Source organism: Microtus ochrogaster, chromosome 5, assembly GCF_000317375.1.
Source record: "Microtus ochrogaster isolate Prairie Vole_2 chromosome 5, MicOch1.0, whole genome shotgun sequence".
NCBI lineage: Eukaryota > Metazoa > Chordata > Mammalia > Rodentia > Cricetidae > Microtus > Microtus ochrogaster.
Window position 1 is genome coordinate 76455540 of NC_022012.1, and position 22109 is coordinate 76477648.

Below are 22109 nucleotides of genomic sequence, written 5' to 3' on the forward strand. Positions count from 1 at the left end.
ACCAGTGTTCTGTGCTTTTGGGCACAGTCAATAAAGCACTTTAACCAGCTTGGTTGTATTTGGAAAATACATGTGTGTCAGCCCTCAGCAGCCTGGTTCTGCTCCCTCTCTGCCTGTAGCAGCGTAAAGGAGCAGGGTTCAGTAAGTGTAAAGGTTTAATTAAACCACAATTAAGTGTATGATATTCTGTTTGTGCTTTAACAATTATAGCTTGCCTGAAGATCAGAGGGCGGACCTAGCCACTAGTTTATCATAGCGGCCAGGCAAGTGGTGTCATACACTTTAATCCCAGCACTCGGGAGGTAGAGGCAGATGGATCTCCGTTGAGTTCAAGGCCACCCTGGGCTTGATCTAGTCTAAAACAGAATTAGAGCCAGGTGGTGGAGGCTTGCACCTTTAATCCCAGTACTTGGGAGTCATGCGCCTTTAATCCCAGAGAAATGCTTCTCTGATCTTTCAGCATTTACCCCTATATCTGACTCGGGGTTTTTATTATTAAAACTAATTAGAATTCACACTACTATTAAATTTTCAGAAACACTAGCTAACTATTAATAAGATATGTTTTTACGTTGTTTCAGCAACAAAAACTAGAGCAAATGAAACTTTATAGTGTGGTTGAAAATATTGCATGGAACAGAGTGTCAGACTGACTTCCACAAACACTCACACAGAGCTAAATTCATATACACTAGTTATTTCTCTCTTTTAACTTCGTAATAAGATAACTCTTTTGAAAATGAATTGAAGTGAATGTTTGCAGAAAGCAGACTGGACTGAAAGGGCCTGTCAGCAGCTTCTCTGCAGCCTAAGAGGCACAAGGAAAATGACTTAAGGTCCGACCTGTACAGCCAAGGCCCAGAGGCAGCCGGCCTTCTGTTCCGCGCTTCACCAGGGTGTTGGAAATGACTGAGCACAGTGGCCTCCGATCCTCATTTGACTGAAGACAACCTGAGAAAATGGGTTCCCTGAGGATCAGAGCAGTTCCCCTCCCAAGCGCATGCTTGCTTATTTCTTAGTCTCTCTCTGCCTTTTCTTTAAAATAGTTTAAAATAGTTGTGGTTTGGTTTTAGGAGCCTCAGATGAGCAGAGTGTCTCCGCTGACTGATTTGAGACAGCCTTTTTGAGGGGCCACTAGTGGCCTCAGGCTTGTAATTTTTTTTGCATAGGCTCTTGTATCATACTGAAGGCCTATGATAGTCAACCACTGTCTCCGTCCTTCCCTTTCCTGGAAGCCTGAGCTCTTTGAAGGACCACTTGGGCCCAGTGTACGACTTGTTGATGCTCACCTCTGACCCCTTGTCATTTCATATGGTTCTCTGATAATTTGACCTGTAGTGTTTGTTTTTTCATTGTTGTGACTTGTTGAGTATTTTACTTCTTCTTTCTTGGGAATCATGTTAGTGTTTGGGCCTCCTGGTCTTTATAAAGCAGTTAGGTCACCCAGCACTGTCTTCACCCTTTCCTTTCCCTCCTTCTTCATGTCTGACTTCGAAAATGCCTGTGACCGTGTTATGCCACACTGTCCTAAACAGATAAGAGACTCTAATCTTCTCTTGACTGATCCCTGAGGACTCTGTAAAGCAAAATGTTACCTATCTCTTTAAGAAGGGCATTCTTACACATAATATATGTTGTTAGATGTCACTAAATATATGGGGGAAAGTATGCCATGTTCTCACAGGACTGTGGCACAGAGCCCCGACCAAGTGTGGGCTGCCTTCCTTCCTCCTGACTGGTTTGAAGGCAGTGTAGGTCTGTGTTCCTCCTTATGTTAAAGTAACAAGTCTGTCCTGGTTTATTTTGACCTGGTCATGATGTGTCCATTCCACAAACTCAGTTATGCACAAAAGTGCACAGAATGAAGACAAAGTGCCTCTCTCCAGCCTGACAACAGCTATTCCTGTGCAGAATGGGAGCCAAGTGAAAGTGAATAAACGAATGGACAGCAATCACAGCCTAGTTGATGGAACTGTTCAATTAAAGCACAGGCATTTACATGGTGTAATTTCCCTAAATTGCCAATGAGCCCCTTTAGACACAACCAGTGTTCAAATTGATTTCAGCATTGATTCTGGCTGAAGCTGATAAATTTCTGCTTGTTAGTTAAAGTGATTTTGCAGAAGACTTTGTACTGCAGTATTGAAGTGCCCGTTTAGCTGATGGTTCAAAGAGGACGTATTTACAGAGGCCTCTGCTGTTGTTCTGAGACGGGACAATTCCCCAATCATCTTTTCCTTTTAATTTTTTAGGCTTCAGTATACCAATCAATAGGTGATTGAAACTGATTAAAACTTATCCAACCAGCTGCCTATGGCAGTTTAATTAGAAGCCGGGTGATTCTTAAATTAAACGTCTTGTTCTCATCGCATCGCCATCTTCCAGAAGAGTGAGGGGCTAACAGTGCTGAAAACTTAAAACTTGAGCTCGGTTAAATAGCTCATAAATGTGAAACTGCCTGGGAATGGTTCCTCAGGTGATCCAAAACCATACCCAGGCTTGGGAGCTTAGGAGGGGTGCAAAAGCAAAGGCTTTTAGGTCAGAGGTACTCAGTAGGGAAATACAGACAAAGGGCCATCTGTCTGTGCTTTGTCTTCCTGCATATGGCAGTGGGTACTAGGACTCAGTTGTAACACACAGTAGGTGTGAAAGGGCCGTCAAAATAGTCTGTGAGCTTCTGGCTTTAACACCCTCAATTCAAATATTTTTCATTCTGTTGTGAGGTCTCAAGAAAAATAAGTCTCCATTGAATGGTAAGCAACTATTTTCACAGAAGCCAGTCTTGACTTTTCAACAGGATTGTGGGAGAGATTTCGTCATCCCCCCACTTCTGAATCTTCCCCACACTCGTTTTATCTAGTAAAAGCCAGTGTCTTGGTTTGCAATGGAAGCAGGATGATATTTCTGTCATAAGGGACATATTACATCTGGCACTACAGGGAAGGGAATAAATGGCTCACTTTTCAGAGGTGCATTTACTCTTTGACCCACTAGGGTACTATTTAGTGTTCTAGAAGAGGTAATTTAGTAAATTGCACCCCAGTGGCCTGAAAAAGTTAATGCAACCCTGAAAAGAGAGGCATTCGATCGATTTCTCCTATTGCTTTTTAAAAATCAGCACCAACCATTTCCAGAACGTGTGGAAGACTGTTGGAAAGAGGCTCTAGAAGCAGCCAGTTCACGCTCACACAAAGCTGGGTTTGGCTTCCGAGGGCACAGGTTCACCTCCTACTCCATGTTTATCAAACAGAAATTTGAAACTGCCCTTTTACCTCACCAGGCCTTGACTCCTCAGCTGTAGAATGGCTAAGACACTTCCCTGACAAGTTTTTGAGCAAAGCAAATAGCCTCTGTATAAAAATATTTCCTAGCCAGACTTCCCCCACCCCCAGCTCCAAGTGGGGAGCAGCCAACAGAGAGATGCATGGCTGACCAGAACCCTAAGAAGGAGAGAGCAAGTGCTCAACCCTGAGTGGAACTCCTGTGTTGACCTCTGGCATAAATGAGATGGGATAGGTGCCGGATAGGCTTCCTATGCTCCAGTGGTTGGCCCCATACCCACACACATATGGAGAGCAAGCTTAGTTGGACTTTGTAGGTTAGTAAAAACAAACAAAAGAAAGAGACACAAAAATTGAAGGTGAGAAACGGGAGTTTATGGTCATATTTCATTGCATATATGTATGAAATTCTCAAAATAAGGAAAAAATTGAAAACTTCATAACATATATTCTAAACCACACACAACCAAATGCCCTGACAGAAGCTTTTCTGAAGTGCCCATCTTTGTGGCCAATTTGGGAGAGTGATTTGCTGCTCACTCTCCAAGGAACTATGAGTAGCACTTATCCCATACTCAGGCGTTCCTGGAGAGGGGTCCTCATCTGGTTCATCCTCAGAGTGTTCCTACAACCCCACGTGCATTGCTCGGCCACTTAACTTCCTTCTGCTGCTGTGATGTCTCTCCCCCGCTTTGCCCATTGCCTTCTTTCAGAACCTTTGATCGAGAGTTCACCGTGACGGGAGCTTCCCCCATCTCAAAGGTATTTAGGCCATATATTAAAAGACATTACTCTAGTTAATGTGGAGAGCATTAAAGGCTCGAAGCAGCCTGCTTCAGCTTATTGAAAAAATATGGAAGTCTAATTGCATTAGCTTCGAGGGAGCTGTGAGAAGAAAATGGGTGTTTCACCCAACTAAACGGAGAGGAGCCAACACCTTTCTCTGACTGAAAATCTTTTTAACCCAGCCAACTTCCCCAATGTCTTATATTAGGTTGATTTGTGAGGCCTATATACAACCAATATCTTAAAATTAATATCTGTAACCTAATAACATGTTTGGTTTGGCATGTAAACAGTTGGGAGTGTTGCTTAAGCACAGATTATTTTACAGTTGGTAGTCAAGCTTCTGTAATGGGTGTTTAGGTTGGCATCGCTCGCGATTTGAAGCTTCTCTCTACAACTGCTGTTTACTTTGGATTTTCTGTTCTAACAGCCAGAGCCTGGCTAATGTGTTTATCTATTATGGAAGGCAACAACTGTCAATGTGGATTTCCCTGGAACTGTTTGATTTTTTTTCCCTCCCTGTGAATGGCTATGGCCATTTTAGTGTACAGCCATGCTCCTTAAAATTCTCCAGCTATTATTCCCACCCTCCAAAGAAAAGGACCAAGCATTAAAATCACATTTTCATGGGCTGACCCCACAGCCGCTTTGCATATGGTTGCTGGAGATGCCATTGCAATTCGAAGATGATATTCAGAGAAATTAATTAAAATAGAATAATTTTATAAATGACTCTCAAGACAGCAGAAAGTCCTCTTTTTTGTCCTGCATTGCCCTTAGGCATTCGTGCCCTTCACTTCTTTTGTCAGGAAGGGCTCACTTTGTGTTGGCTTCAGCTTTGGAATGCAGACTTCATTTGAATCAGGGACTGACTGCTCCTTAGACCTTGGGGTTCTGCCTCCCCCTTCCCTTTCCTTTAGTTGCTCTTTTAGCCCAAAGGCTAGATGTGATTAGAAATGGAAAAATACTACTTTAGAGAAATCCTTCCATCCGTTTTTAAAAAGTTTATATGGACTCACAAGAACTTTTATTTTTACTTTGTTGTTTTTGTTTGTGAGAAAATGTCTCCTCATGTTAGGCCAGGCTAGCCCCAGACTATTTACCCTTCTGCTTCTGCCAGCATAGCAGGTATGTGCTACCTCACCAGAGTGAAAACATGGTGCTTTTAATAGATAAATAAATGTCATTTAAACAGCAATTAAAACACCATCTGTAAATATGGAAACTAGTGATTGCATCTCGTGGTGGTTTAATGGCTGCCATACATTTTGGTACGGGGTACCTTTAATAACTGAATCTGAACGTGGCAAGTCTTAGCTAAGAGCTGCGCTACTGAGAACCAAGAGTTGCGTAGATAAAGTGGATGACTGATCCTGAACCTCCTTTTAAGCAGTGGTTTGTCTTCTCCTCCTCAAACTTTCATCAAATCTCCCTTGTTTCTCTTTGGTCATATCTCTCGGCACCCAGCACTGGTCTGATGTGTACCTTGTGAAGCTCTAGGGCTATGGAAAGAAAGGCTGGGTACCTGCTAGCGACACCGTTGCCTGAAGAGCAGAGAACCTGATTTATTATTCTGGAGAGCTGCATCTGTCTCTGCAGCCAGTTAACACGGTGGCTGACGTGACTTTTGTTTACTTTTATAGTTTTCATTATTATTTATGCATTCATGTTTTTGCTTGCATGTATGTCAGTGTGGGGGTGTTGGATACCCTGGAATTGGAGTTACAGACAATTGTGAGCTGCCATGTGGGTGCTGGGAATTGAACCTGGGTCCTTTGGAAGAGCAGCCAGTGCTCTTTTGTTGTTGTTGTTTTTGGTTTTTCGAGACAGGGTTCTCTGTAGCTTTGGAGTCTGTCCTGAAACTAGCTCTGGTAGACCAGGCTGGCCTCGAACTCACAGAGATCTGCCTGCTTCTGCCTCCCGAGTCCTGGGATTAAAGGCGTGTACCAGCACTGCCTGGGTCAGCCAGTGCTCTTAACCACTGACTAAATAAAGCCTTTTCTCTTTCTGGTCTCTTTTCTCTCTCTGTTTGCCCTCTGAGACCCAGGAAGCCAAGTAAGTACCTTTTCCTGTTCTCACAACTGTCGTGTTCTCTGCCCATGACCAGGTAATTTCCCTATTCACTAACCTGTCTGTGGGAAGCAGAACTCCTGTGGTCATAGTTACTGTACAAGCCAGCCAGCCCGCCCTCAGGATGGGCACAACAGTCACTCAGGTGTTTCCTTCCTGACATTGTTGCTCAGTCTATACGTGTGATTACTCTTGAGGACTTTCTCCAAGATAGGAAGGAAAATAGGTGCAGAGTTTGTTTTCATCCTCATTGTTTGTGAGTATTTGCTGCTGCTACTTGGCTTTTTTAGCATCATTAAGTCTTGCTAGAATCTGAAATGTTTGCATCAGGTGTAGGTCAACATCTCTGTCTTAAATTCCCTCTGGTGTCCCAGTCACCAGAGAAGCCAGATGCTCCCCAGAGTAAATCCTCTTTGCACACAAATTAGAGTAACTTTATTGGACTTATGTTGGGAAATTAGCACACAGGAAGTGCCGTAGAGTTCAGATGTCTGCTTTAATTGTGTAGCATTGCGTAGGCTGTATCAGGAATTGCATGTTCAGCTTTAGGCTGTTTATTTTGTAAGCAGGAGTCAGCTGGAAGACTCACATTTTTGTGATTCTTCTAGAATTTGAAATTCCAAGCATAAATACTTAAGTAAACACTGTAAGATACAGATGTGGATGGTCCTGTGCGTGGCGTGTTCTCGCATGGCAGTCCAGATGTGGGAATGTGAGCATTTCTCCCTTATGTCCTGGTGGGCACAGGACTTTGCTTTCAAATTTTTCTTCTCCACTCTTATAAAGATTATTAGAGAAATTGCTTTTTTTCTTCTTAAGTCTTATTTTTATGTGTATGAATGTTTTGCCTGCATGTTTGTCTGTGTACAGTGTGTATGTCTGGTGTCTGAGGTCAGAAGAGAACATCAGATCCCCTGGAACTGGAGTTACAGGTGGTTGTGAGCTATCATGTGGGTGCTGGGAATGTAACCTGGGTCCTCTGGAAGAGCAGTCAGTGCTCTTAACCGCTGAGCCATCTCTCTAGCCTGTGTGATTATTCCTAAATCAGATTCAGCAGGACTTAGACGAAGGTAAACACACTTACCACCCACCTTGCAAGCTGTACTAGACTCTCTAAAGTTTGAAAGAAGAAGCAATAGAGTCACTTGCGTTGGTTCCAAAGCATTGTCTTTGTGTCAGTTACACATCTTCTGCCAGCCACTAAGTGCTTGGCATTAGGGCAGATAGGGTTTGTTATCAGCTTACCAGAAGTCCCTTCTCATGTCCTTGGCCACTTTCTTTTCCTCTCTCTGGCCTCAGTTTAGATAGGAAGCTGAGGGCTGGAGAGATGGCTCAGAGGTTACGAGCACTGACTGTTCTTCCAGCGGTCCTGAGTTCAATTCCCAGCAACGACATGGTGGCTCACAACCATCTGTAATGAGATTCGGCGCCCTCTTCTGGCCCGCAGGAAGAACACTGTACACGTAATAAACAAATGAACCTTCAGATAGGAAGCTGACCACTCTCACCCCTGCCTTCTGTGTCCCTCGTCCACTTCAAGAGTTAATTCGCACGTCCAGTTTCAGTCTCACCATCCAGCAGCCACTGCGAGTTCTCAAATATTACCTCTCACCTTCTATCTGTGCCTATTGCAATTTGAGATAAAAGCTGGAGAGCTCACCAGGCTAAGTGACGTGACACAGCCCAGCTTCCCACGGCCTCTTTGGCTCAGGTCTCTCAGTTAAGCCTGATGTCCACTCTGTCGTCACACACATTCCACCCTGGACGGCTTACACAGACCGTGCATTAAGATGAGAAGGGGTGATTGCAATGAAGAAGTTGTAAGGTTGTTACATTGTCTGGGAAAAGACAGAAAACAGTAACTTTATTCTGAACTGATTCTAAGATTGGCATAGGTGACAACAGTATAGTGGGCAGTGAAGGAACGAACAAATGAGTAAAGTGGCGGGAATGAATCCCAATGTATCGGTCGTTATAGTAACTACAAAGATTGTCACCTGATAGATTAGTTAGATTGAGGGTTTTTTTTTTAAATAGCTGTTTTCTTTTTTAGATTAGTTTAGATGAATCCCGAAAACACAAAGACACAATAAAGTTGAAAGACAATGATAGGAAAATGTATCAGATAAACACAATAGAAGCAACAACAAAAATTTTTTTCTTTAAAGCTTATATATCGACATATCACAAACTAAAAGGCAAAAATTATTAGGGATAAGAAAGGACTGTTATATGATGGTATAAAGAAAGAAGATTGACTTGCAACCATAAGCTTACATGTAATTAATAATACCCCCTTAAGATATGTAAGGAAATTTTATAAAATTACCCAGAACATTTGATGACTCCACACTGTGGAAAAATATCTCTCAGCAATCAACAATTGATCAATCAAATAAAATCAGTACATAAAATATTTTGGAGGTTATTTGTATTCATATGTTTTTGTGTGACTGCCGGTCTGTACATGTACCACATGGATGCAGTTGCCTGAAGAGACCAGAAGAGGTTGCCATCCACTAGAACTGGAGTAACACATGGTTATGATCTACCCAGTGTGATGCTGGGAACCAAATCCAGGTCCTCTGCAAGAGCTGGAGAGGGGAGGGCTCACACACTGAATCATCCCTCCAGCCTGATACAGGACATCTTGGCACACAGGCAGAATGTGTTCTTATGATTTTGTGTATGGAAATTGACACCAATTAAGTTGAAAATATATATCCTTTTTCAGGCATACAGCCTTTATTCATAACAAAAACCCGATTATTATTAGGGCACAAAGCAAATCTCAGTCCAGTCTGTACCATGCAGCTCATGTGTTCTGGTAACAACACTTAGGTTAGCTGTCAGCAGTAAGTTAAACACTTGGGACATTGAAATGCATAACTGAATAAGTCTGTTTGTTTTTTTGTTTTGTTTTGTTTTGTTTTTTGGTTTTTCGAGTCAGGGTTTCTCTGTGGTTTTGGAGCCTGTCCTGGTACTCGCTCTGTAGACCAGGCTGGTCTCGAACTCACAGAGATCCGCCTGTCTCTGCCTCCCGAGTGCTGGGATTAAAGGCGTGCGCCACTGAATAAGTCTGAATAACATCAAATCATGTAGTACATAATAATAAAAATGTTTACAGTGGAACAGAAAAAGGAATGCCGAGTGTGCAATCCAGAGACACAGCTAAGTCGTGCTTAGGGCAGGGTTCCTGGGCTTCTGTTAGAACAGCTGGGCACTGCTCAGTGTAACACAGCCCAAGACACAACAGAGCAGGAGTGGAGAGTACACCCTGGAAATCAGAGAATTAGTCGTGGAATCAAAGTTCAAGAAACAAGTCAGCCAAACTAAAAGCTGGTCCCTCAAATTTAACAAAGAGAAGACATAAACAATAAAAGTAGAACGGATAAAACAAACAGTTCTATGTAGAGCAGAGATTTTTAGGAGAGCGCACATGCTGTCACATCTTTAGTCTCAGCACTCGGGAGGCAGAGGCAGGTGGGGAGCGCCAAGTAAACATTGAGACAGCATGGCCCAGACTTCTGGCGTAGGCACCAAGGCCCTGAGGCAGCAGCAGGTTTAGTACAGCGGAGTGATAACGAGCTAAGAAAGTTTGACAGAAACAGATACATGAGTTAATCAGATTGTGAAATCCTCATAAGGACGTTGGATTCAATAGTTAGGAATCTGCCCATGAAAGAATGAATTAGATGCTGTGGAATTTGTGGCACAGAGCATCCACCATGGGCAAGCACTGTGCTCGACATAAGAATAGGAAGATGATGATATGAGAGCACATCATATGTGTGCATATGTGTGCCCGGTATGGTACACAGTGCAGGGACATCTGAAGTGTGGTGAGGACCATCATGTAAATTCACATACACATGTATACATATATGCAAATCTATGTGTTTGCATATATGCATGTGTATGTACATATGTGTACATATACACCTATACACATGCATTTGTGTGCATATAAATTTGCATGATACATTTACATATATGTATGCACAAGTACATGCATATATTCACACACAAAAGTATACATATTTGCATGCACATACATATATTCTCATGCATATGGACACATATGTACGCATATGTAGACTTTTCTGAAACCAGGTCTCATAGCACAGATTAACCTAAAACTCACTGTGTAGCCCAGGATGGCCTTAAACTCATGATCCACCAGCTTTCTGAATGTTACATTGTAGGTGTGCATCAACTTGCCCAGCTATAAGAATGTATATTAAAAGAAGTTACATGGGTGCTTTCTAGGGTAGCTTATGTTTTCCTATTAGCCCAAGGAGACTGAGACATTCTTTCTCACCTAGGAGAAGTTACTGCCAAGTGTTGTTTCTCGTAGGTGAGCCAGACAAGGTGAACACAGATCTGAAGTCCAGTGAGAGCAGCAACAGCCACTTCACATCCCCAGTCCTACCCATTGCTTGTCTTTTACACTTCATACTCTTGGCTTTTTCTAAGCTTGGCCGTTACTCATCTGGCTTTTGGGTGTTTCTGGACAGTTTTCTGCACTCCCTACTAGTTCAGAGAACTCCGCTCTGACATTAAATGTTGACACCAACATCACTGTGCCCACACCTGGACTGTTGCTGAGGAAGACGGAAAATAGGCTGAGGCTGTTGCTCATGGGAGAGTGCTCGCTCAGCGTGCCTGGGGACCTAGGCTTGAACCTCAGCACCACAACATAAACCAAAAAACCCAGTATATTATTGTATGTATTATATATGGGGGGGGGGTGGTTAGTAGAATGACTTACGGGCTGTGGTCCAGCCAGTCCAGGAGTGGTTCAGTCCAGAGGCTGGATGTCTCAGCTAGTCTTCAGCATAGGCTGGAATCCTAAAGAAGTTCTGATGCCAGTGAAGGCAACGCATGGACTTGCCAGCAAGAGCAAGCAGGCAAAGAGAGAAAGCATCCTTCTCCAATGCCCTTTAAATAGGCTACCATCAGAAGGTGTGGCCTAGGTCAAAGAGAGTCTTCCCACCTCAAAAGATCCCAATCAAAAGTGGGTATTCCCACCTCAAATGATTTAATTAAGAAAAAAGCCCCTTGCAGGTTTCTCCTGTTCAGACATTTACCCCAGACTATTCTTGTGCCATCCCCAGGTGTCTGTATTGTGTCTTCAGTTTTACAGGGGTACCGGTCCCAAAGGCAAAGAGAAGCTCACAGGGAGAAGCACTAAGCAATGCCTCATACAAATGCTTCCTCCCTTCGCTCTTTGGAACAGGTAATTACTGTGGCAACTACAAACTAATTTGAAGCGTTAGCTGTTAATTAAAACATTGCAGAGGTGTATAGTTGTCTTTTGGTGTAACCAGAGCCTCCATTCAGACTTCATTAATCACTTTCCAGTTAATGTGCTGCGGAAGGTCAAGACAATCGAGACGCACTATCTGCCGAAAGTAAACAAACTCTTTCTCCAGGTAGGACGTCGATCACCGAGTTGAGGGAGCTGGCTTAGCTCGGAGCCTGGCATTGCCTCTGTCATCCATTTCCCCCTGATGATTAAATGTGAAATCGGCCCTGTCACCAGATTGTAAACCAAGCCACAAGCTTTCTTTATTGCTCGAAATGGAACCCAAACTTGCATGGATGATTTAGCGTGCGTCATAATTAAATCATCAGGTCTCCCTTTCAATTCAGTTGGAAATGGGAGACCTTTCTTTTGGGAAAGAGATCGGCTTTCTTGACGAGCTAATGAAGTTGCCAAACTTCCCAATGCGCTGTGTGTATGCTGGGCTCTCGGGTAATAGAGTTCTCATGGCCACAGCTGGTCTCAGAAGGCCATGTGTTGCCCCTGTCCAGAGAACCAGCACTGCTGTCCCCCAGCTTCAGAGTGTCTGTCATCGTCCTTTAGTCCTTGACTAGTGAAGCTGAAGTCGGAAGCATCTATAGTGTACCAGTGAAAGTAATGTCATCATTTCATCTTACACCTTGAATTATTTATATTTATGTGGGAAATTCCTCCCATATATTTTAAAGGACGCATAGTCCATCAACTTCTGCAGCCACTGGGGAAAATACAGTATATGCTACAATTAGTATCGCGTAAGTGGACACTGTCGCCGCCCACTCACATCCCGGCCACCAGCCACCTGATGGGAGCGTGTAAAATCCTCCGTGGGGCAGATGCGGTTCTTCCCAGTTCACTATGGGCTTGCAGTTACAGCACCTTCTTGTGTTATGTGTTTCATTTTAAATTTTTACATAAAATAGTTTGTGTCCCAGAAATGGTGAGAATATGTAGTTCATGCAGTGTGAATATAAAAATGTAAATGTATGTACATTAGACCTTGATCGAAAATGATCTTATTTCTGTAAACCTTAATTTCTTACTTTCTATAAATGAATGAATGAATTCTTGCTTGCTTGCTTGCTTCCTTTCTTTTTCCTATGCTGGGGACTCCAACACTGTGTATTATTTATGCTGGGCAAGTAAGTACTCTACCACTGAGCCATAGCTACAATCCTATTAATATTTCTTAATCTAGATAATGCTATTTCAGTGTCTCTGAGTGTCTTGCTAACTCTTCTATTATGGTAATAAAATACCATGACCAAGGCAGTTTTAAAAAGAAAGTGCTTAATTCATGGCTTCTGATTTCAGAGGGACAGAGTCCATGATGGCGAAGCAAAGGTGTGACAGGAACAGCTGAGCTTATATCTTGATCTGCAGTTTGGAAGCAGATAGAGAGACTCTAGAATCCTCAAAGCCTGCCCCAGTGAGGCACTCTTCCAACAAAGCCACACTTCCCACTCCTTCCTAAACAGCTTCTCCAACTGAAAACATTGAAACATTTGAGCCTTTGGGGGCCCTTCTCATTGGACACCACACTGAGCCTGCGTCTCTATTTAAGGAAAAAAATGAGTCACATGCTCAAGCCTCATAACTATATTTCCTATGAAAAATGGTACAAAAACCATAGTCAGAACTCATCCCGTGATTGGTGATTATTTTGATAAAATACTATGACATGATGTCTCTACTTATGTACCTTAAAGAAAAGTAAAAACCTTCATTTTGCTGCTTGTACATGACTACAAACACACACAATGACAACAAGGGACCTAGGGTCAGAAAACCTGAGTTTTAACTTAAGGTCTATTTCTGCTGCTGCACACTTGGGCATTGGACAAACTGCTTAACTTCCCCATGTTTCAGAACTCTAAGAGGAGAGTAACCAGAACAGCATGACTTTCGAGCAATATTTTAAAATACATAATCACTTCATAAGCCATTTAGCATCACATAAATATATGTTGTTTTGTGGCCATTTGCCTTGAAGGTACCAGGTCTGTCCCCCATTGTTGCAGAAACGTTTGAGTTGATGCTATGTCCTTAGCCATTCTGTAGGTTACCTAATGATATCAAGTAACTTTGTTTTCTTTTCTTCCTATAGAGCATATCATGTCCCAAGTGGGAAAATTTTAGCTGTAAAGGTAAGCATTGGGTATATTTTATACAAATTTGTATGTGTCTGAGTGTGAGTGTGTGTGTGTGAATACATGTGATTGTGGGTGTGGTCCATGTGACATATGCACACATAGAAATCAGAGGAGGATGCTGGGTGACCTGCTCTATCACTCTCTCTCACCTAGCCTGGAGCTGGGCTGGTCCTCCTGTCTCCTCTTCTCATGGTGCTGGACTTCCAGTATGCAGCCAAGACTGGCATCGTACGTGGGTGCTGAAGTTGTGCAGCAAGTCCTCTGCCTGCAGAACCATCTCAGCTCTGTGTTGTGAAATGTTTGGTGCTCACTGATTTCCTTTCCCTCTCAGCCTAAGCCGCTGGTGCACAAACTCTCTTTTCATCAGGAGGCTTTTTACTGACACGCAGACCCTCATGCAGTCTGGCAGTGACCTGCCTTTACAGATACACTTTCTGCTTCACTGGTCAGCTAATGACTCTTTGCCACACCTTGTCTCTGGTCTCTGGGCATTTAGTAATGGAAAGTTTTTGTTTTTGAATAGCTGCTGGGTATCACAGTGTGTGTTTTAAAGTTATATTTAATCCGTAAAACGCTGAGCTAATTCTAACCCATTTTTAGATTTGAAGAGAGCGGGACTCGTAGGGTTGGTTTGTGCAAGGTTGTTTGAGAGAGGCGTGGTGAGGATTTAAAGGATGTCCGTCTGCCTCTAGAGCTAACATCCTCCGGGTGCTGTGCAGTGTTTGTCCAAATGACTGCTTTTCAACCCTCTGCTGTCTACCCAGCCTTTCAAAATTCATCTCCAAGATGCTCTTGTAACTCCATCCACAGTAAGCAATTGGTCTCTTGCCCGAACACTTCAGTTTGTATTTCTGTGTCTTATATGTTAAGGAAACTAAGGATTTGCACAATGGTTATTCCATTTTTATTAAAGTTAAACTAAGGCTCAGCTCTGGATTCTAGTACACTCCAAGGTTCCCTTTCTGTCTCACACCTAGTTCAGCACCTACATCATCTTGAGGTCTAGTTTTAGTAACAGATAGCGTGTGTGGCGAGGCCCAGCAGACTTTCTCAGGATGCCTTTGAAACTCCAAACAAATTATAGCTATGTAGGTGAGCTTAGGAGGCACCATTGAGGTCATTGTAGGCCTCAATTTTACAAGACAGTCCCGAGAGTTCCTGGAGTAGGGGTGTGGGGATAAGCTGTTTCCCAGCCTTTCCCTCTGTTAACCTACATTGAACCATCTTCTGTGTCTCCCCTGAGCTCTCCTTTGATGAGAGCATCCCATTAACTGAGCAGTGTTTTCCTAAGTCTTAGATTATTATTCTGCTTTTATATGTAAAGACAGTCAAATCTCAGTTTAGTTATTCCAAGAGAGGGAGAGAGCATCACTACAAATGATCCAGAACGCTTGGCCTTGTAAAAACATAAAATTTTCATATTCCATATATTTTAAGTTATGTTTAAGGTAGGCTAATATTAAGATTCATGGGTATAGTTATCTAACTGGGTGTGGCAAATGACCAGCAGCTGTTCAGAAAAGGACTAAAGGTCACTTAAGAATATACTTTACAGGCTGGAGAGTTGGCTCAGTGTGAAAGAGCACTGGCTGTTCTTCCAGGGGACCCGGGTTCAACTCCAGCACCCACATGGTGGCTCACAACTGTCTGTGACTCTGGTTCCAAAGGATGCAACTCCCTGATGCTGGTATAAATAAATGCAGGCCAAACAGTCAATGCACATAAAATTTTTTTAAAAAGGAATATACTTTACAAAATAATTGTTAGTTAGATTTTCACTATATGAGATAGCTGGAGTTTACAAATAAGCTGCTACTAGGGCTGGACCTTTGGACTGGGCTTTCTAGCAGGACCTGTATTGTGTCTGTAAACTGAATCGAATAGTGGTTAATTTTTGTGTATAGACTTGATCTTGATGACCAAAGCAAAAATCATATAGACTATAAAATGGTTATAGTTGGAGAAAATGTACCATTTCTTCACAGCCTGAGTGGTGCATTAATTCTTAGAAATTTATTATTTAGTTTCCAAATATTGGAAAGCTTCCAAGTATTTTTCATTTAGTGACTTCAATTTAATTCCAATGTGATCTAAGAACATATTGTATAATTGGAATTATTCTAAATTAATTTGGCTCAAAATATGGTCTTTGCTTGTGAATCTTCCTTGTGCACATAAAAAGAATATACAATCTGAAGAAAATGAATTGTTGTATAAACCTTTGTTAGATCAAGTTGACTTTAGTTTTAATATCTTTCATATCTGAACTGAATTTTTTTTCTACTTATTCTATCAATTACTGAAAAAAGAGTGTTAACATTTTCAACAAGAGTTGGACTTTGGTCTGGTTCTTTTTTCTTAAATTTCCGCTGTTCTCTGTTATTATTTTTGAAGATGTGCTATTAGTTTCGGTAGGATTCTTATCACTTGGATGAATTGGCCTCTTTATCGTAATGCAGTGACTGTTTTGTTCATGGCCATCTGAAGTGCTTTGAAGTCTATGTTGGCTAATATAAACCTAGCCACAGCAGCAACCACATTTCTGCTAATGTCTGTTGGTCTTTTAGTTGAACCTAGCCCATCTCTGTATAGGAAATGAATTTCTCTTAGACAGCATGTAGTTGGATCTTATAATCTAGTCTGATGATCTCTGCTTTTTTAATTAGAGTGTTGGAACCACTTATATTTTCTGTGATATGATTGGATTTATATCTCTTGTTCTGTTTATTGTTTTCCATTTGTCCTGGATGTGTACCCACTCTCCCTCCACTGTTTTTGATGGTTGTCTAGAGTTTATAGCATCCATCTTTAGTCTTCATATAAGGCCCTTCATCAGTGCTCTGTTGCTGTGAAGAGACACCATGACCAAGGCAAGTCTTATCAGAGGAAGTGTTAATTGGGGCATGCTTACAGTTTCAGAGGGTTAGTCCATAACCATCACTAGATATAGGATCTAGACTGACTGGCTTTCTTTTTGAATTTTAAAAATCTTGTTCCAATGTTGACTTTATATTTTCCAGCCGTGTGCTGACTATCCTGTGTGTTCATTATTCTTCTGTTTGTTCCCTCCCCTGGCTTCTCTGGCTTTTGTTCAGTTTTTCTTTTCTTTGTCACAGGTTATGGTTACAGTTTTCAATACACGGTTATGCTGGGCTTGAGTATGATTTTTTTTAATTCAGTATGCTTGAGGTTTGTTGAAGTTCTTGAATATGTGTGATTTCAGCTTTCATCAAATTTGGAACACTTTTACTTTTATCAAATCATGCTTCCGCATTGAGAACTTTGCCTACATGTTCACTTCATGATAGTCTTTTACCTGTTTTAGTTTTGAAATATTTCTCCTCTGGAATCTTCAAGTACACTGGCCTTTTCCTCCTCATTGTCTAATGTGCTATTTCTCCTGCTCAGTGTGTGTTTTATTTTTAATTTCAAATACTCTTTTTATATCCCTAGAAGTGTAAGTACGCCTTTTTGCTTTAAGAACATTTTCCATCTTGTTCTTTGAAGTGCCCAACCTTTTTTTTAAAACCTTCTAGAGTATGTGGAATAATTATGACAACTGTGCTAGATAGTTTTATGTCAACTTGACACAAGCTTAATGTAGATGGAGATGGTGCTTTCGTTTCCCGGCCTCCCAGACCCAAATAATCACAAGAAACTATATTAATTACAGCACTGTTAGGCCTAATAGCGCAGGCTTATTATTAACTGGCTCTTACAACTTAAATTAACCCATAATTCTTGTCTATGTTTAGCCATGTGGCTTGGAACCTTTTCTCAGTGTGGCATTCTCATCTTGCTTCCTCTGCATCTGGGTGGCGACTGCAGACTGACCCTTTCCTCTTCCCAGAATTCTCCTAGTCTGGTTTCCCTGCCTATACTTCCTGCCTGGCTACTGACCAATCCACGTTTTAGTAAACCAATATGAGTGACAAATCTTTACAGGGTACAGGAGCATTTTCCCACATCACCTTAAGTTACCAGAGAGGAGAGAACCTCAATTTAAAAAGTACCCAGCTTCTGAACAATTCTCTCGGGAAATAGAAGTTTCAACTTATTGATGACTTATGCTGATAAATATTTTGCATATGTTATCTTCATTTATGACCTTTGCTGCTATTACTGCTTCTCATTTGGCAGACGTAGAACCTGAGACACAGAGCAGTTAAACAACTTGCCCAAGGTCCTATACCTAGAGAGCCCCGAGTCCAAGATGCAAACCCTGGCCTTTGCTGATCTCCACCCCTAGGTGCAGTTCCCCAGCACCGTTCCCCTCTCTAAAGTAGGCTCCGTGTCATTTTTCCACTGGTTTCTTTTCTCACTGCTGGGACAAATGCCTGGCAGAAACAGTTTGGGGAAGGGAGGGTTGATTTTGCCACACAGTTGGAGAGGGTAGCCATCATGGCAGCAGGAGTGTGTAAGGTAGCTGGCTACTCTGCATCTGTGTCAGAAAGAGACAAAAACCAGTGCTCTTTTCCTTTTCTTTCTTCTGTTTGGTCCGGGACCCCAGCGCACGGGGTGATGCTGCTCACATTCAGGATGGATCTCCCTTCTTAGTTAACCCAGTTCAACTCCTCCACAGACATGCCCAAAGCTTGTGTCCTAGGAGATTCTGGACCTGTTAGATCAATCAATATAGAATAATCAATATCAACCACCATACAGCCCAGACACACTGAAAACACTCTTGGATGGGAGGTGGAACCCTCCACAATGCATCTTTTATAGCTTGTTCTTACGTTTTCTGATCTCTGTGCCTTTTGTTTTGTTTTACTTGAACTTGTGCCCTCATTTGAACCTAGGATGTTTTTTTCTCATTTCAACAAGTTAATTCATGTGCGCCTCTCTAATTAGAATGCCTTCATCCGTGTCTTCAACTATTAGAACCCTTAACAACCTTCAAGGGCCTGCTCTTTGATTCTGTCACATGTTTGCATCTGTCAGCCACTTTCCGGAATTCTCGGCATGTAATTCCTAAAGGCGGCCACATGCCACCTTGCACATGGCTGCTGGTGTCATGGCCATTTTCTCTAATGTATTGAAATCTTTTAAACGTGGAGAACAGAACTGAGTGTTTTGTTGCCTTCCCTACAGGGCCCGGCACTACATGTAGTGAGTGTAGAAACACATAAGTTACTGATTGAATACAGTTTTGTTGTTTAATTTAGTCATTTATGTTTTTGTTATTTCAGTATTTGTTTATCTTTTGAAGTAACATACTGAAAACAGGTTTAGCAACATACAGAATACCCGCTAGTGTTCTTTGTATGGACCATTGCTCTCCCCCAGAATATTTCTTGGCTCCTTTTGTTATATTAAAGGGTGAAATGGAAGGTTAAGAGTTAGAGACACATTTGATCTTTTCTTGACCCTCTCCCGACTTTTGTGTGACTTGAAGCGTGTCACTCGAACCTCCCAGTGACCCCAGTTGCCTGGTGTCACAGAGGAACTGTACAGAGCAGCAAATCATGGCCCTTGTCTGGGTGGAATCACCTGCAGGGCTCTGCTGCCTGCATGGAGCCATGGGCGTTTCATTTCCCAGCTCGTGGTCAGTTGGCCACACTTTGGATGTCTGTGGGACCAGTTAGAGGAGAGCCTGGCTGGTAGCATTTCCAGTTTGTATGCATTCGTTATTGAGACCTGCTCTTTAAAGACAAGCAGCACACTGCAGCATTTCCTTCCCTGGACTTGAGATGTGACAAGAGAACTTTCCAGGTATTTTTTTTTTAAAGCTAATTTTAGGAAAAATAAGAAGTTCTCTATACCATAAAATTTAGATTTTTTTTCTGCTTCACAGAGCACTTTTAGAAAATGATGTTAACTACACGTCAGAAATAACTGATTATTACCTGCAAACTCGCTGAAACACGTTCGACCAGCTTTTGTTTGTTTGGTATCGGTAGCAAGACCATTGCAAATAAGTAGAGCAGAAAACAAACACAAATACTGTTAGCCATCCAGCAAGCAGAACCTTTTCTGCCACTAACGCCTCCTATAAAGTCTTTCCAATAGTAATGCTTGGGGAATTTACTGGATTCCCCAGGATTATTTGTTTTCTGATTGGGAAAAGAATCCATCTAACGGGATTTCTTAGCCTTGTATGCAGCATGCGTTGATTATCATTCCCGGAGTGCTTTGGGTTTCTGCAGCCTTTAAAACAGCATTTAAATGGACCATTTGATTAATCATTTGTATCCTGGCTGTAATCCTCCCAAATTTCCTTTCTGAGTTGTACATACTGTAAAAGACAATTATGTCGCCACAGATTAAATAAGTGAATTAAAACAGAATAGCGGCTTAATTTGACCTGTGATTTTGTTCTCCCTGCCTTTAGTGGAGCGCATGCCACTCCAGCAAATAAATGAAGTCATCCATGACAGCTCGTGATGAATTGCCGTATTTATACTGTATATTTTAATAGTCTCACACTAATTTAAATTGAGCACAGAGTAAATTATAATTCAGTCAGTTGACTGCTTGTATTTAACTTGACAGCGCATCCTCGTGTGTCCTGGAGGTGTTAGCAGAGGGAGAGCAGTGGGAAGGCAGGCAGGTACCTCCTCTCTGGCTGAAGCCTTTCTCTAGGAGCTGCTTCCAGCTCCTCCTCTTCAGTCAGAAAGCACTTGGCTCAGCTTGAGGAGTGAAGACTCAGGCGGTCCACAGTGATCTCAGAGTTCAAAAGGAAAATCCAGTCACTGCTTTCCTCACTGCCTTCAGAGGAAGGACCGGCCTGTTCATTTTTAGCAGTTTTGAAGCTCACTGGCAAGGATGCCCAGGGGAGGGAGTTAACCTTTCACCAAGTACCAGGGTCCTGGAAAACAGAGCCTCGATGTGCTCTGTGGTGGCATGGAGATGACTTCCCTTCTCAAATTTGCAAAATGACGTAATTTCCTTTTTGGGGCCATGGAAGAGAGCTCCAAAGCGATTAGAGCAGTGGACCAGCTCCACGAATACAACAGTCCCCACCCCAGTCTTGTCAGTGCGGCACTCTGATGTCCGCATCTTTGGTTTTTGGTTTAGTTGCAGACATCACATGATCCAGTCCCCTCGTGTCTAATAACAGCACATCTGGAGGACTGTCCTTGAGGAACACTTTAACTAAGGCCCCTTCTCAGTGACCGGGTGATACTGTGAGCCTTGGTGCTGGGTGCTGAGGAATAAAGAACGCTCAGACCCCCCTTGCCCTTGAAGCATATGTCACCCTTTGCTGGAAGCTTTTAGACGTCTGGGGCATTGAGGCCGCGTGCGGTAAAGATGAGGAAGGGTCAAGCCAGAGATGAGTTCTGATGAAGGGCTTTGAGGTGGGTGTGTGGAGGGGGTGAGGCATTCAAGCTGGCTCTAAAAGGTCAAACTAGCTTTTGTAATCAGTGACTGGAGTGGAGAGAGGAAACACTGGTGAGGCAGTGTGGGTGGCAGGAAGGCAGCTGTGTAGGAAGAGCGAGGGAAGGGCTTCGCTTGAGACATAACCTCCTGGCGCTATGGAGTTACATCTTACTTCCAGGTGATGGAAACTCATGCAAGGCTCCCAATCGAGGAAGAGAAAAGATCTCCGTAGATTGGGATTAATTTCACAGTGTTGGCTAGTGGTCTGCGTTGGTAGAAAAGGCAGAGCCCACCCTCACCCCACCCCGCACACCTTTCTTTCTTACTTAAATGGGTGTCCGCACTAAGAATATACACAATGTGCATATTAACCAGAGATGGTGGTTGAGCTGGGGTGTGGCTCTGTGGTGGAGCGCTCGACCAGCATCTGTGAGAAGGCTGAGCTCCAGCCCCAGTGCACACACCTGCTGAGGAATGAGGAGAGTCTGAGTTAAACTAGTGCATCTCCTACGCAAGTTTAGGTCCACACACATGGATATTTCTGTGTCATAAAATCCACATTAGTGGCTGATACTTAAGGAAAAACCACAACACTTCAGGGGGCCCTGGCAAATTGTGGGAGTCAGATGACCTGTGACCCTGTCCAGTTCTCAACTGTCAGCATTTGTAAAGAAACATTACCCACATGGGAGGAAGTAAGGTGGCAGGACTTTTAAACTCCCATTTTTTTTTATTTCTAAGAATCCCATTTTAAAATGTTATTTTATTTACCACCCCTCTGCTTATCTTTGAGTCTGTGGCTCACAGGGCTCTTCTCTTTTAATGATCTTCTTCTGAAAATAGCCAGTGTGGCTAAAATAGGGCACATAAATTGAGTGTTATAACTTAACTGACTTTTAAAGCCATTAATGCTGACCTCTGAGACCTGGTTTCTTCCAGGGTACCATCAATCACTTCTGTACGCCTCCTCCTATACAAAGGCTTAGGCAGATAGAGAGACAGTGTCTTAGTGCTGGGAACTATAATTGGGAGTGGGGGGGTGTTACATAAATAAACTACCACATTTCTTTAGGTTTTGTGTTCCGCATGTTGTGTAAATAAAGGTGGACATGTGCTGATGCTGCCGTGTGTCTGTGATGCTGCCGTGTGTGTGTACTCAGGTTATTCTGTAGACATCACACTGGTGCTGAT

General features: G+C 42.6%; 1 protein-coding gene across 5 annotated transcripts in view; it reads left to right on the plus strand.

Annotated features, from left to right (window-relative positions):
* The window catches only part of Map2k5 (mitogen-activated protein kinase kinase 5), a 237834-nt gene that overhangs the window by 64256 nt on the left and 151469 nt on the right, over positions 1-22109 (plus strand). For all 5 annotated transcript variants that reach the window (XM_005347788.2, XM_026778922.1, XM_026778920.1 and 2 more), the window contains one exon: positions 13550-13589. In XM_005347788.2, the coding sequence (XP_005347845.1) occupies positions 13550-13589 (40 nt within the window). The remainder of the gene's footprint in view (positions 1-13549; positions 13590-22109) is intronic.